The 16,379-nt window shown below is 40.1% G+C and overlaps 1 protein-coding gene across 1 annotated transcript; it reads right to left on the bottom strand.

Moving 5' to 3' along the window:
- Window positions 1–133: 133 nt before the first annotated feature.
- prdm1a (PR domain containing 1a, with ZNF domain) lies at window positions 134–14,121 on the bottom strand. The gene is made up of 7 exons (XM_082150729.1): window positions 13,955–14,121; window positions 11,700–11,942; window positions 9,522–9,641; window positions 7,437–7,689; window positions 3,158–4,125; window positions 2,446–2,574; window positions 134–2,128 (listed from the first exon to the last, which is right to left on the bottom strand). Exons 1-7 carry the CDS (start codon window positions 13,979–13,981, stop codon window positions 1,553–1,555), a joined length of 2,316 nt encoding a protein of 771 aa, XP_082006855.1. The 5' UTR covers window positions 13,982–14,121; the 3' UTR covers window positions 134–1,552.
- Between the last annotated feature and the right edge of the window lie 2,258 nt (window positions 14,122–16,379).

Genomic DNA, 16,379 nt, shown 5'->3' on the forward strand with positions numbered 1-16,379 from the left:
CCAAATGTTCCAGTTTCACACGGATGTTTAGGAAAGTGCTGCGCTCAGTTTTTGTGCCACATGGTGGTTTAGAGTAGAATAAAATCAAACCTTGTACCCGATATATAATGAAAGAGCACACAAGCCACAAAAATGCATTAGATCAGTGAAGATTTATATTATAATTTACATTTTGTCAAAGCTGTACTTAAATAGCTACGTAAACCAGTATGTAAACAAAGACAGTCTTTTTCTTTAATTTAAAGCTGAAGATGAGGTGTAGACTTTGGTCATACTTTAGAACAGAGAGTTTATGAGATACTACTACTACCTCACAGCACATGTGTCTCCTGCTAATATCGCTGGACAGAATCATATTAAAAACAAAGGGAAAAGTACAAACACAAGATGAAAGACAAAGAGCCAGTGCATACGAAGGCCGAGGTGGTCGTCACCACTGACCTCAGAACAGACAGTCGCAGCAGCTCACACTGCGTTCGCACATCTCTGAAGAGTTCGCTTTGGTTATCCTCTACACATTCTCATTTCTTTATCATTTTTGGTTTCAGTGATGTGCCACACAATAAGGAAGAAGCAGTGTCGATCTCACAGCCTGTGTGTGTGACAGACTGCGTTTCTTTGGACCATATGCAGAACTGCACACTGGGACATTTGGTTAGCAAAACAAACATCACATATAGCTCTCAATACAAGCACACACACGCACACACACACACTCCCACATCTGAGGTAACAGTTGTTAATATATAATATGCCCTTTTTGCATTCATTATATTGTGTAGAGCTCAACATTAAGAGAAATAAATGTTATGTAAAACACGTACACAGATATGTAACCCTTCCTAGAGTAAAAAAAAAAAAAAAAAAAAGCCTTCCTTTGACTTCAGCCCACATTAAATAATCAACCTGAATGTGGGAAGCTCTCTGCAGTCGCGCATCAGATCACAGTCAACCGGGACACTATTTACACTTACCATCCGCAAAGAAGATAGTAGAAGGAAATATATAAAACAGTAAATTACAATGAGTCATTGTAAACATCGTATTGGTTGTGAAGAATGACGCGTTGAACAATAAATTAAATAGATTAAGTAACAAACTTAAAAATAAACACCAAGAAGAGCAAATAATAATAATAATAAAAAAAGATATGATTGTCTTTATCATTTGTGTAGGACATACTGGAGCACTGATGGACTGGATCAATGTCTGTTAGCCCTGAGTACTGAAGTCCCTGAACTTAAAGGAGCAGTTCACCCAAAAATGAAGATTAGCCCATGATTTACTCTCCCTCAACTCATCATAGGTGTGTATGACAAGATGCACTTTTATGATGGACTTAAAAAAATATACATCCATTCACTGCCATTATAAAGCTTGGAAGAGCCAGGACATTTTTTTATATAACTGTATATGAAGAATGTCATATACATCCAGGATGGCTTGTCGGTGAGTAAATCATGGGCTAATTTTCATTTTTGGGTGAACTATCCCTTTAAAAGCCTGATTCTTTGAGAAGAATTGTGTATTCTGGTCCAAAGCGTCTCGTCGGCTAGGTTTCCATGGCCTCCTCTGTCTCCTTTTTAACCGTGATGGGTAGGAGTTGAATAGGGCTGCTGCAATGAACCTTGATGACCGACGCCTCGCTTCCATGTTCGCTCAGACGATACGGTGTCGACGGGTGCCGGTCTCCGCTAGTGCTAACCGTGTGATACGACGCCTTAAAATCCATCTCTTGCCAGAGCAAACCAAAGATCTGTTTCTCCACCGTGCCGTCCACGTCAAACCCCTCCATCTCTTCCAGCCGGTCTGCGTTATCGCTGATGTCGAAGCGTTCGATCTCCTCGTTGACGCGGTTGAGTTCGTCGAGGCTGCAGCTGGGAGGAGGGATGAGCGCTAAGCAATAGCCTTTGAGATGGAGCCGCAGACTGTTGAGGTGGATGTAGTTGCGGTGGCAGTGTGGGCACTGGTGTGGACGCTCTCGTGTGTGTAGCCGTTTGTGCAGCTTGAGGTGGACGAACTGTGTAAACTTGGCTGGGCAGATCTTGCACTGGTAGGGCTTTTCCCCAGAATGCAGCCGCAAATGTGTTTTCAAGTTGCTCGTGCTGCTGAAACGCTTGTGACACACCTGTGAAGGTCAAAGCAGAGTTTTAGGATCTCGCTCTCATCTGTGCGGAGAACTCAGTCAAAGCTACATGTATTCAGACATCAACATTTCTCACATTATCACAGTTTATTCGCTATAGTTTAGAAAATGGTGATAAAATATGAGAAGAACTCAATCAGATCAGTTGATATTTGACTGGTTTTCACAAATGAATTATGTTGAATATCTGTCAGCTGTTAAATTTAACTACACAATTAGATAATACCAGTTTAGCTCAACCAATCACCAAGCAATTTTGGTTTGACTGTACATTATATTACATATTATGTTTATTTTACCTGGCACTCGTGGGGTTTCTCTCCGGTGTGGACCAGAAAGTGTTTCTGCAGGTGGGCCAGCTGGGTGAAACCTTTATTGCAGGTCTGACACTTAAAGGGTCGTTCACCACTGTGGACACGCAGGTGAACCTGAAAATAAAGATAGGTTAGATAGGCACTAGGGTTGGGAATCGAATCAAATTGAAATCCAATTCTGGAATCAAATACTTGAGGTCAGGAATCGGATACTTGTTGGATACAAATAACTTTTGTAACTATTTTTTTAATGTATATTTTAATTATAAAGTGCAGTTTCTACCTGAATACCTTAAAATCTTAAATTACTGTTAATTTCAATCGTATATCTTTGTTCAGTTGTATCTATTGGGTGCGATTGCAAAAAAAAAATACTTGTCTTTAATAATGCTTGACATTTATATTAGTTAGGCTAGTTGTTTTTCTATGGTATTTTTAAATTACAGGCAAAGTGTTCTTTAGCCTGTTGATTTTTGTTCATGATCTTCAGCTGAAATTAAATGTTTTGCAATAAGACTATGTGAATGATATCTAAGTTTTTTTTAATATATATATACCTTATTGGAATCGAAATCAGGAATCGATAAGAATCGCAATCAAAATCGGAATGGTTAAAATTCAAAGGATACACAACCCTACTAGGCACTACGAGGAGTATTTCAAATATAGCACACAGAGAGACGGTTCTCTTGCTTACCTTGAGATTGGAAAGTTGCCCGAAAGTCTTGGTGCAAACATTGCACTCGTACTTGATCTTCCCGTTCTGCTTCTTAAGTGGATAATCGAGACTTTTGTAGCCTGCGGAGCCTCGCTTCATCTTGCTGAGATTGATGGCCTCGTCCTCTGTGCGGCTGGTGCTCAGAATGGCTGAGGTAGGCTTGGTAGGAACGCGTCCCGTAGAGGCTCCCGAACCGGCTGTTGGAGACCCGCCGGCAGGAGCGTAGTGGTGCCCGTGCCCGTGGATGATGGGTTTGTCTTTAAGAGAAGTGGCTGCGGAAAAGGCACTGGTGGCCGCTGGGAGAAGGAGATCCCTGGGAGCCGGAGAGTCCGGGGGAAGCAGGAATTGTCGACCGCCCTCAGATGGAAGCATCCCAGGTGGGAAGGGTACATGATGGGGGATCAGGCTGCTGTAAAACGGGTACATGTGTGGAAACATTCCCCCTAGGGTAGGTGGCCCACTCAGACTACTAACAGGGTAGTGGGGCATGAGGTAGCGTGAGTAGTGCGGGTTCGGGTAGAATGGCATTGAGCTGGCCGGTGGGTAGCCATGGTAGTGGTTCAGGCCTCGACTGTACAGTGCTGGAGAGAAGGAAAGAAGACTGTCTCGTGGCTCAAGGGATGCTGGTGCAGGACTGCTTTCTGGACTTCTCTCGGGACTGCTGTGTGCAGAAGGGCTGGGCGTCGCTGAACACTGTCTGTGGGAGCGGCTCGGGAGGCCAAACACTGTGGTGCTCTTTAAAAAGTCCTCATTTAGGGAAGGGCGGAGCGGATAGACGGGACTGGGGTACAGAGGTCGGTCTGGGGTGTTTGGGCAACGAGGACGGGTGGGAAGAGGTCTGCTGGGTTCTTGCAGAACGTCTTTCAAGATCTCTGAAACGCTGTGCTCTCTTTTCACCGGGTGCTTGACTACGGTCGCTTGCTGCTTGGCTTCAATCAGGCTCTGCTCTGTTCACACACAATAAAACAATGTCAATAATTGTCTCACGAATTCACATATCTCTTTGTGTTAGAGTTGTCAAAAAGTACAGACTTCTGTATCAAGTCAATACTGAAATTTTCAAAAATGTGACGCTTTGAGCGCTGATGAGCGGAACCATAAACACCTCTGATTGGCCATGATGTTCAGTGCTTCAAAAACAGGTTGTAAATATACAGTCAAACCAACAACAAAAAACATTCAAACACCAGATAAAAATTTTTATATCTTTTTACTAGTGTGTGAAGGACACTATAGTTAATTTCTGTAAGTGAGGAGAGCAAAATAAAGTAAACTGTGACATATTATACCCAGATATTCTTCATACAGTGACTACCAGTGACATTTATAAACATTTGGGACCAAAAATGATTCTGACACTTTGAGCTGATCATGTTTTGCTGAAGTGTTTTTTTCTTTAATTGCTAATGCTCTTTTTACACACAGACTGAACACAATGAAGCATTGGTTGGTGATTGGTTGAGCTAAACTGGTATTATCTAATTGTGTATTGTTTTACACATATTACTTGTCAACGAGATTGAGAAACAAGTACATCCAATCCAGTTATTGTTAATTTGAGGGATACAGCAGCTCCATTGTCCCGGAGCACATAGCTCTTCTTAAACCAAATTTCAACAAAGCACCCCAGTGGTTCACTTAGTGTGACAGTTTGACAAATTGTCTGGTGTTAGGGTCTACAGGATGTGAGCCTGACAGCGCCCCGGTCAGGGTGGGATGGATGCACTGATACTATCTAATGGGGTTCACTGAGTGGGTGTGGGGGGACGGATGGCGTCCTGCTAATAGGGATCTACATGCCTAGATCTCTCCCTTGTAGAGTCCAAAGAGACCGGATATTATTTAGTGATCGATCTTTCATGAGCTCCCAAATTTCTGCACAACCTCAAACTTAAAAGCTTGCACAGAATTCACATTAAAAAACAAATCAGACGAGGAGTCAGAATGTTTGGGCTAAATAGACCCATTATAAACCACCCGGACTCTTCCACACACCCACATTTAATGAAAGGTGGAAAGCTAATTAGAAAATTACTTTCCCATACGTCTTAAATACTTATCTCCTTTAAAAGGATGTAAACAATTAAATAACTTCCTGCTTCCTGTCCACTTAACATTCACAGGGTTAACTGTGGTGAATTCAAGTGTGAATATGACTGTGTGCATCCCTTAAAAGATGTACCGTACTCTCTACTCCCCTATCCTTCTGTCCCGGCAGCGACGTGTAAACAAACCGAGAGGTTATCAGTTCTCCCCCCCCCCACCTCTCTTCCACAGATAGCACCAGTTCTGTTCCTCCCTAGAGAGCTTGCCAAAAACAAACAGCCGGCGATCACAGAGATATCAATCTGTCAGCACAGCCCTGCCGCCAGGAAGTTCAACTAGTCAATGGAGATGTTTTTTTTTTCTTCTCTTGCGCACGCTCTTACTAGCCTCTCCTTACTCTTAAAGTGGCAAGCAAATGAAAAAGTTCCTCCCACACCTCCTGAGGCAGGATGGTAGGAATGAAGGCACTTAAGATACACGTTGGCTGAATGTGCTGTCGTTGTACACCAGACAGGGCCAGTGAAATAGAAAGTCAACGTCTAAATCAGTTTCATGTGGGAGGTTGTGTCAGTCAGATCACCCCCGTTCTGTTGGGCTGAGTCACACTAGGTTTCACTGCTGTTTCAGCTTTGAGATCCAGGGGCTATTATTCCCTCTTCAGGCTGCAGGTATGAGGGAGTAGGTGTAATTACAGGCTTGTCTATGTGTGTGTGTGTGTGTGTTGAGCTCAAGGGGTCGGCTACATCCAGCGGCCCCGGGGTATGCGCATGACTCTGGGGAGAGGAGTCACACTGACTGGCCTGTTCACCTAGCTATAATCTCCCCCTGTCCTCCGTATCAATCTTTTCTTCTGTCTCGTCCTTTCAGCTTTGAGGACTTTTATTGCCGGTTTATTATGTTGGGCAAAACAAACCTTAGCCTGCACTTTCATGTTTAAAGAACATCCTCAAACACCAATGGCTGGAACATTACACTGCTATTCTTTGTAATTAGTCTGAAGGAAAACATTGTTGGGGAAGAAAGCGGAGAAATCGAGTGGTTCAAAGAATTCCGATCCTAACGCAGATGAAAGAGAAGACGCTGGTGTGTTTGCACAATGGTCTATCTCTAAAGTGGGATGGCATGTTTTCCTTGACTTAAACTGAGATAACGAGGAACCAGGGGTCTCATTTATAAAACTGTGCGTAGGATCCTTACTAAAAGTGTATGTGCGCCCGAAAGACAAAAATGGTGAACGGCAAAAAATATGCAAACTTTAAAAAACGTGCGAACGCCAGAACCTGCGTTAAATTCCCTTTATAATCCCAGTCAGAGGAAGATTGTGAACATGCGTCTCCTCCCCGAAATAACCGTATATGAGCTTACAACGCCTTGTTTTACTATGCATGTCCTATCATTAACATTTGCATATTCATCCACGTGAGACCATGTTTAACGGTACAAGACATTAGGAAAATATGAGATATGGATGTGCGTCAAAATCTTTTAGTAGCCGATCCTCGCCTTGTTTTGGAATAAATAAATCAAATTGTAAAAAATACATTTCAGAGAAAGTTTTTCTCAATCTTTTCCACTATTTTTAATTGCTTTATATTTGTAATGGAAACAGATAGTCCTTATTGTGCATAATTGATCATTATTTGCGTGAAAATATTTCCTCAGACCACGAGTTCTGCTATTATCATCATGTGCTAAGCAATCCTCGCTGTAGTTAAAACATTAAAACACAGCATGCCGCAGGAAAAGTGTTCAAAAGCATGACATACACTACTAATATTTCTATTTATTAGAATTTTTTTTTTTTTTTTTACTTCTCGGAAATGTGAAATAAGTGCTTAACTCCATTAATGAGAATGGCATATTTAATCTAAATGTGTATATTAGATAGTTTTAATCATTCTTTTATTTATGTAAACTGTATTTATGTATGTATGTACATGATTAGGACTCATAATGAAGATTTAAAGTGGTTTTCCTTCATCAGTTCCTCAGATCATCATCGGTGTCGTTACACTGCTCCGTCTCCAGAATGTTCGTACGCATGGATAAAATTTTGCGCAAAATTTTCCTGTCAAGTTTGTGTTTATAAATCACAACTAATGCGTGTGAAGTGGCGTACGGCTCTTTCAGGGTCTGTTTTGTGCCACGCAACGGTTATAAATGAGACCCCAGGGCTATGACAAACAAAGAGAAGTTGTTTGCATGAACTTACTGAGTTTTTGCATCATAATCTCTCCAGAGGCAGGGTAGTTGAGGCGGCGGGCAAACTCAGGGCAGTACCACACCAGAAGCTCCTGGTCAGCAGGAATGGCCTTGACGGTGTAGAAATAGATGCTCATCCCGTTTTGGCAGGCGGCAAGATTCTGCTCCTGCTGGGAATGAGCTGGATTCACATAACGCATCCAGTTACTCTTCTCCTCGTCCAGTCCGTCCACAAAATGGCAGAACTCTCCATTTGAGTATATCTACAAAACATAAAGAAGAAAATGAAGATCAGACGCGATTAAACATGTTCTGTTCTCAAGTCCCCCAGTGTGTTTCTCATGTCTGTGAAACAAATGAGTGGGATTTGCTCTTATAAAGTCACACAGTGAGTCAGCAAACACCCCCGCACTAATATTCATAGTCTCTCCAACAGTCCTAGGACTCGTCTGAAGTTTGTTAGGGGGGACGCCTGTCTCACTATGAGTTCTACACTAAGCTTGCAAGTTCCAGGAACACTTTGAGACGTCACAAACAAGGTTTCCCTCTGAAACGTCAACACTGTACTTCCTCTTCTACTTCAAAAACTCTCACCAGTGACTGTGTCATCACCTGTCTTGTACCATATGGTGAAAGACTGACAGTAACTGAGGAAAGAATGATATCAATGCTGTCACTAGTAGGTAAAGACCAGAGTTGTTCCGCTTGGGGATCTTAGATTTGGCAGCAAAATAGAAGTGACAGAAAATAAGACTAGAGCGGGGTGACTTTGCACTTTCTGACAGGAACTCAGGAAAGAATGCATAACATGTCCCCAAATGACCTTTTAGGGTTATATATATGTGTGACCCTGGATCACAAAACCAGTCTCGAGTCACACGGGTATATCTGTGGCAATAGCCAACAACACATTGTATGGGTCAAAATTATCGATTTTTCTTTTATGGCCAAAAACATTAGGATGTTAAGTAAAGATCATGTTCCATGAAGATATTTTGTAAATTTCCTACCGTAAATATATAAAACATGTATTTGTGTGAGTGAATGCAGCACAATCGCCAACATAAATGAACAACTTTAAAGGGGATTTTCTCAATGTTTCGATTTTTTTGCATCCTCAGATTCTAGATTTTCTAATAGTTGTATCTCGACCAAATATCGTCCTATCCTAACAAACCACACATCGATGGAAAGCTTATTTATTCTGGTTTCAGATTATGTATAAACTTCAATTTCAAAAAATGGACCCATGTGACTGGTTTTGTGGTCCAGCGCCACATATCCGGTAGGAAATTAAGATCAACGAACCAATTTTGTCCCTTATTCTAAGAAAAAGTCAAAGGTTGAGAGAGCTTTTTCAGTTGTGGCTCCCAAGTTGTGGAACAGTCTTCCCCTTCATATCCAGCAAGCTCAAGCAATAGAGATTTTCAGTCTCAGTTGAAAACTTATCTTTTTAACTTAGTTAAGGGTAATCTGTTCATTGAAGTAATAACTTATTTTTATTTAGTTTTTTTCTATACTGATCTATAACTCTTCTATACTGATCTCACTATACAGTTGTGTGAGGGTGTATGTCTAAGAGTGTGTAGTCATGTCTTCATTTGCTGGGCTTGGTAAATTAATGAACTAGATGTGCTATATAAATGCGAGCTGAAGTGTCTCGGTGACGACGGCTGCTTGGCACAGAGGAGTGAGGGGAATGGTAGTGGCACAACAGCTGTAATGCTGACTTGTTTCACTGATCGAACGCTACGATGACACGGATGATCCGTCGAGCTCACGTATTCTCAAGAAAGACGTGTATATTTACAGCAGCAGAACTGAGGAGTCATTCAGCACTTCCGGTCCCACACACTTGCACAGTCAAATAAAGATGAACGAATCGCTGCACTCTCAGCCAGTGCAGTTCTCAAAACAGCAGATCTTTACTCAGCAGTTTCTGATCGCTCTGACAATACAAACTCACTGCTTCTGTAACCATCCAGCCCATGATGTCACGCAGGAAGTCAGTCAGTGGAACAGGAAGTGACACGTTTTTTTTTTTAACTTGTCCGCTCCTACTTTTATTGAAAGCTTCTGAAACAAAACAACTCACCCGCCAGAAGTACTTCCTGTTGGCATCTTTGGGGACGTTTTCTGCAGTGTAACTTTCTCCCACAAGGGGGCCGAAGCGTGTGCCTTTGGGGATGTATTCTCTGCTCACTACACCAATGACCTGGTCAAAAAATAAAATAAACAGTGGTTAAAAACAGGTGGTTAAGAAAGAGGTAGAAGACCTTACACTCTAAAAAAAAAAAAAAAAAAAATCTTGGGTGTTTTTTTCTACCCAAATCCTGGGTTGAGCCTTTTGGGTAATTTTTTAGGTTATTTTTTCAGTATTTTTGGGTAGTTTTCTTGTGTTGCCCAGATCATGGGTCAGACGTAACAACCCAGGGGTTGAGTTATTTATCTCTGCTTACTACACCAATGACCTGGTCAAAAAATAGCAGGTAAACAGGTAGTTGAGAAAGATGTTGATGACCAAAATCATTTTCTGATTTATTGCTAGCATCATTATGTTAGTGTGTGTGTATGTGTGTGTGTGTGTGTGAGAGAGAGAGAAAGAGGGGTAATTAATTGACAGTCAGCCAGATGTGCGCACTTGAAAGACACCGAGCCATGCGTCTCTTCAACCGTCACCTCTCCCGACAGCCACGGGAAGTGAAAGGTCATCAAGGTTGTGTCCTAAGGCTGAGAGAGACGACTCGTTTGTCCCGCTTCACCTCTGATTAACCGCACGGACTCTTCTGACGAGAGCGCCAGAGCTTAACCTCTCTACACAACACCGAATCACACAGGTGCGTTATATTAATAAAGCCTATTATGTAAAATATGTATTTTCTGTAAAAAAAAAAATCCGTTAAATTTACGGTAATAAAATGGTTGCCAAAAATTTACCGTAAAAAATACGGTAGCAACATCTTAGGTTTTACAGACTTAACAAATATACAGTAAATAACCATATTTCATTATCTGATATGTTAATTTACCGATCTATTGAAGTACTAATATTTGTTTTGTACCATTGTAATACACTGACAATGACCAATCACAGCGGTGATGAGAGTCACATGATGAACCAAAGCTCATCACAAGCTGAGAAAGCTAATACTAATATCTAGAAGCTGCACAGTGTCATTCACACACACACTAAACACCATCATGGTAACACACATGAAATGAAATTAAAAAATGCAATAAACATTAATTTAACAACATTAAATGTAACATAAAACCCTAATGTACATAACTGACTAGAAAAAACTATGAAGAAACAGTTATTTCACCAAAAATACATCAAATGTGAATGTCAATATACGTTCTTTCACTGTAAATTACACAATTGTTATTTTTCACGTCCAAAAAAAAGTTATTCACCGTATATAGTACAGAAACTCTCCGTTAACCAATTAACAGTTTTTCACCGTAGCATTTTTACTGTCTTTTACTGTTAAAATCAGGATAATGTTTCCACAGTGTACGAGTTTGATACTTTAAATACTTTTGTTTGGATCTCTGCACTCCTGTAAAGAGCGACTACAAGCACTCATTAAACGGCGTCTCTCCTCATGCTAATCTCCCACATGACTTCACTCACTCTCTTCCTGTTTGATCCTCAGGTGTTTCTTGAAGAAAGAGTGCTAACCCTTTATCAGCTCATAAGTACGTGCTCAACAGGAAGAGATAACACGGACAGAGCAATTGATGAAAAAATCCATAACCCTGTTCCTATTGATCTACAAACACTTTGAAAAGAAGAGAAGCCTAATCCCATTCACAGCGTCAGCCGTCATTAGCGCAGGAAAGGTGGAAAGTAGTGTGTGTGTGTGGACTGTGGTGGACACAGACCTGCAGATAAACCCGGTGTGATAGATGGCAAACGATCGCGCCGCTCAACTTTTGCACTCTGCTGCTCGAGGAGCTTGTCATGCGGTGCGCTGATGTATGGATGTTTGTGTTAGCCGAGTGACAATGCGAGTTAGAAATTATTAAGCACACACACAGACGTAGACAGGGAGGGTTTTTTTTCAACAAAACAAGGGCTGACAGTGCAGATAAAGAAGATTAATACCAGTTGTGTGATCAGTAGGTGTGGCTTTATGGAGATGCCGTTTAAACAAAAAAATCACAACCATTCAAAGTTCTTGCGGTTTGATAATGTGGACACTCTCTCCGTTTGCTTGTGTTGTTAGCAGAGTGCAGAAAGCGTGAGTGTGTGATGGCGTTGTCGTACCTCTTTGGTGTGTGCCGGGTGTTTGAAGGCCAGGTTTCTGGGCAAGGACGCCTCGGCCCGTGTGTTCTCCACCGGACCCTCCCAGGTGTGGTCCTTCACCACGTACGTGCACTTCTCCTCAAACTCGTCCTCCGTCCATTTTGTCATGTCTGCATCCTCCACATCCATCTTGAGCTCCTCATTGTCTGCGGTGTAGGGCGCTCCCTCAGTAGTCAACATTGCCGAGCTGTGATGAGAAGCAGCCTGAGGACAAGAAGAGGAGCTGTAGTCTGTGTGAGAGCTAAACATTATCTAGGTAAAGGGCAAAGGTTGAACTACATCAATGCTCTTTTTCTATGAAACATTTATGATACACAAATATTCTTTAATAGCAAGAGATTTATTCGAAACTTTGCTTTTGCCTAAATTAGATCTCGGTTGTTTCTGGTAACACTTTACTTTATCCTCTAGTGCTGTTCGGTCATTTAAACAACATTCTGTGACTTTTCTAAGTTTACTTTTTAAAACTTCTTTCACTTCAGCAATAATCTGCCAAGTGTCGTCTTTAAAAAGAGATCAAACTTCAGTCTGTCGCTCGAAAGCGTTCAAGATTTACCAGTTTATTTTCAGGTCTATGCTCAAAAAGTGAATAAATGGATTATAAATACAGCGTAAATATAATTGAGTCCCATAAAATCCCCTAAAAATACAAAATATTAAATAAAAAACATTATCAAACTAAAATATAGTACATTAATTTCATTGGAAAAAAAAGAAAAATCAGTCATTTTTCCACGCGAAGAGAACCAGAGAGTTAAAGCCTTTATATATATATAATGCATTTAATTATGCACCTTATAATGCATTGTATGGTCTCATTAATAATTGTAACCACAGTTATACTATATTACAATACTTATGTTCTGCCTTTAGAAAGTGAAATCTATGAAAACACACGAAAAACAACACATTTCAGATGTAACAAGAAATCTGCAAATATTACACTGCATTTTAACTTTGCTTACAACTATTTATGAAAAAAGATAATGCAATATGAAAGCTTGTATAAAGCATCATACATAAAGTGTTGGTGAATCGTCTTTCAACACAGAGAAGCTAAAGTGCTCCTTAAAGTAAATAAAAGACATCCTGAGCTGAACTGATCACAATCTCTCCTCTAGTGTCCTACTCTTCATTTCTGTCCATCAACTATCCCTCGTTCCTCTTCCCCTCTCCCTGTTTTCTTCCCGGAGTGAAAAAATAGTCACAAATGGAGGAAAACAGAGGAAGGAAGTCCCGTCTGCTCCTGAATGTGGCTAAATGTGGAATCAGAGGAACCATCAATCCATCCCGGAGAATGTGTGTGTGTGAGAGAAACAGAAACAAAAGAGGAGAAGCGTTTTTCCACTGGGACGCAAAAGTGATCCGATCCGATACTTCAACCAACACTCGACACAAAATAGGTGAAATTCTCAATCAAAACCTCTTGAAGAATTAAAAGTGCATTCATGGGAACTTTTTTCGTTCCTATAAACTACAAATGTTCACAGTTTTATAATTTGTATTACGTTATAAAGTTCACTGAATTAGTCAAATTTCATGTTTCAGAACAGACAGCAACTTCTAAAGTAAAAAAGTTGATTTGTGGATATTTTATGTTGTAATTGAGCATTTTCTATTATACTAGAATTTTGTAAAAAAAATATAATAATTATACAAGAGAAGAGCAGAAATAGTTTTTTCTTTTGTTAGAAAGTCTTGCGTAGGACAGCTGTAGGACCAAAACTCATAGTGAAACTGAAAAACTCAACATTAACAAACATGGAAATCAGATGTAAGCGTACTAAATATACAGACAACATATAAAGCTATATCTAAAACACTACTTTTAGGTGAAATCATTAAAAAACATTTAATTTAAATAAATTAAATATATATATATATATATAAATTTGTTATATAATTATATATGTATAGATGCATCCAGCCAAATAAATACAGAAGATAAGAATTGTTTTAAATGAATTAAAATAAATAGAAATGACTACACTCTCATAGCCGAGAACTAAAACAAAAAAAAAAGAATTAACTAGAAAGCCCCAATAAAACAGTTCACAAGCCTCACAACAAACAATCACACCACATATAATTAACAACCTCTACTCAACTAAATAAGCTCTAAACATTTAATTAATGTATTAACAGAAACAGTTGATTGTAATGTAAAACGCATTCTTGGCTTCCCACAGAAATAAGCTCAGAGAAATGTCACTTACCAGGACGCTCTGGTCCCAGCCACACATAGAGGCTGTGTGTGATCTCTCCCCTGAGTGTGTGTGTGTGTGTGTGAGTGAGTGTGTGGGACAGGTGCAGCTCAGTTCTCCGTCTCGTCCCACTGCTAGTCCAGATGGTAATGACTTCTCCTGCGAGTGCCTGAGATTGACTGACTAACTGAGCATGTTTGTCTGACTTGTTGAAGGCATGTTGGCCCCGCCCACTGACTCCTCCCACTCCAGTGTAACTGACTCCTCCCACTCCAGTGTCACTGACTCCGCCCCCAGAGGACATGATCTAACAATCACTGTGCTGCTACACACACACACACACACACACACTCACACACACTCACACACACACCTATTGCTTTTATATGAAGACAGTTATAAATATTATAATCTAACCCTAACCTATACCCTATAACAGAACACTTTTTTTAAAATGCATTTTTACCATAAAAAAAACAACTATTTATTTTCATGACATTTTCACAATTGAAAATCCCCCCCCCCCCCCCCCACACACACACACGTTATTCAAGCAAAATAAAATAATTAACAAAAAAACTTTCATAATGTTTTCATTGGCCTTTTTACTCTAAAAAAAGACACATGCTCTTATAATCCTAAATAATCCTGTGATAAAGATAAATCTGTGCTCCTTTTCTTTCTTTTTTCTTTAAATTCTAGACACATGAATCTAAAAGGAATAGTTTTGTCCAGTACTATCCCCATGTCTCTGCTGACCGAGACGCTGCGTGGACACACAGCCCCAGAGGTGTGTGTGTGTGTGTGTGTGTGTGTGTGTGTGTGTGTGTGTGTGTGTGTGTGTGTGTGTGTGTGAGGAAAGTGAACATGTTTCAGCGTCTCGCTCTCGTCCTGAGGAGGAAGGACGTCCTGTGACGGAGACTCAGTGACGAATGCCGTTTACTGGGAGATCTCTGACGTCCCTGTTCCTCTTTTACACACGATCCGCACAGTTCCCACAGTGCTGAGCCTCTCCGGTGCGTTATTCACTCCTGAGAGCGCTCATGCTAACTCACACCAACACATCTGTACACATAGAACATAGAATCGTCTCAATACACACGACCAGTCAAAAGTTCTGGATCGATATGATTTATAATGTTTTTAAAAGAAGTCTCTTCTGCTCACCAAGGCTGCATTTATTTGATTAAAAATACAAAAAAACGGTAATATAGTGAAATATTATTCTAATGTAAATCAGCTGTTTTCTATGTGAATATCCAGTAAAGTGTAATTTATTCCTGTGAATGTTCAGCATCATTACTCCAGTCTTCAGTGTCACATGATCCTTCACAAATCACTCTAATATGAGGATTTGATGCTCAAGAAACATTTATGATTATTATCAATGTTGAAAACAGTTATTTATATTTTTATTTCAGGATTCTTTGATGAATAAATTTCAAAAGAACAGCATTTATCTGAAATATAAAGCTTTTATAACATTAAACACTACCGTTCAAAAGTGTGATCAGTAAGAATAAAAAATAAAAAAAATTCTGGGGAAAGAAATAAAATAAATCAGAACTTTTATTCATCAAGGATGAGCTAAACTGATCAAAAGTTACAGTAAAGTTACAGTAAAGTTACAGTAAAGTTCTTTTGAACTTTCTATTCATCAAAGAATCCTGAAAAATAAAATGTATAACGGTTTCCACAAAAATATGAACTGTTTTCAACACTGATAATAATAATGAATGTTTCTTGAGCATCAAATCATCATATTATACTGATTTGTGAAGGATCATGTGACACTGAAGACTGGAGTAATGATGCTGAACATCAGCTTTGATCACAGGAATAAATTTATATTTTAAAATAGAAAACATTTCACAATATTCAGTTTTATTCAGTTTCATTTCACAAGTGCACCTTTGGTGAGCAGAAGAGCTCTTTCAGAAGCATTATGAGTGGCACCGACCCCGGACTGCTGAACGGCAGTGTGCTCCAGATGTGATTTTGAGAGTTGGTTTGGTGAAAACGGAGAGTTGACCACATCACACACAGCCCACTCTTTCCTGGCAGAAGACTAGCCAGAAGATTACATGAGCCCAGAACCCCCCCGACCCGGCCCACAGCTGTTTACACACAGACCCACTCAGGACCGGCACCAACACACTCATGCGTTCATAGCATTTATATCATATGATATTCATGGCTTAATTAATCATGGGTGATTATATGACTAATGTGTGTTCCTTCTTCTGTATGAGAGCGGCTCTATAAAGCCTGAGAGGGAAACACAGAGCATGGCAAACACCGAGGCCTTACACACTAATGCTTTTTCGTTTGAAAACACATCTTTTTCTCTCCGGTTTGTCCTTCCGTCGACACTGACACGCCGTTCTTATTAATGAAAATTAAGCTTTTTGAAAACATTCTCCAAAGTGGATAAATT

The sequence above is a fragment of the Leuciscus leuciscus genome, assembly GCF_965113295.1.
Source record: "Leuciscus leuciscus genome assembly, chromosome: 20".
Lineage (NCBI taxonomy): Eukaryota > Metazoa > Chordata > Actinopteri > Cypriniformes > Leuciscidae > Leuciscus > Leuciscus leuciscus.

What these genes read in the sequence shown, in the direction of transcription:
- prdm1a (XM_082150729.1), bottom strand. Translation starts at nt 13,981, where the DNA reads ATGTGTGGCTGGGACCAGAGCGTCCTG. An exon ending in GGCAACTTTCCAATCTCAAG is followed by an intron (nt 2,575 to 3,157) that starts GTAAGCAAGAGA and finishes CTTTATTTTCAG; the next exon opens with GTTCACCTGCGTGTCCACAG. An exon ending in AGAAACCCCACGAGTGCCAG is followed by an intron (nt 2,129 to 2,445) that starts GTAAAATAAACA and finishes TGACCTTCACAG; the next exon opens with GTGTGTCACAAGCGTTTCAG.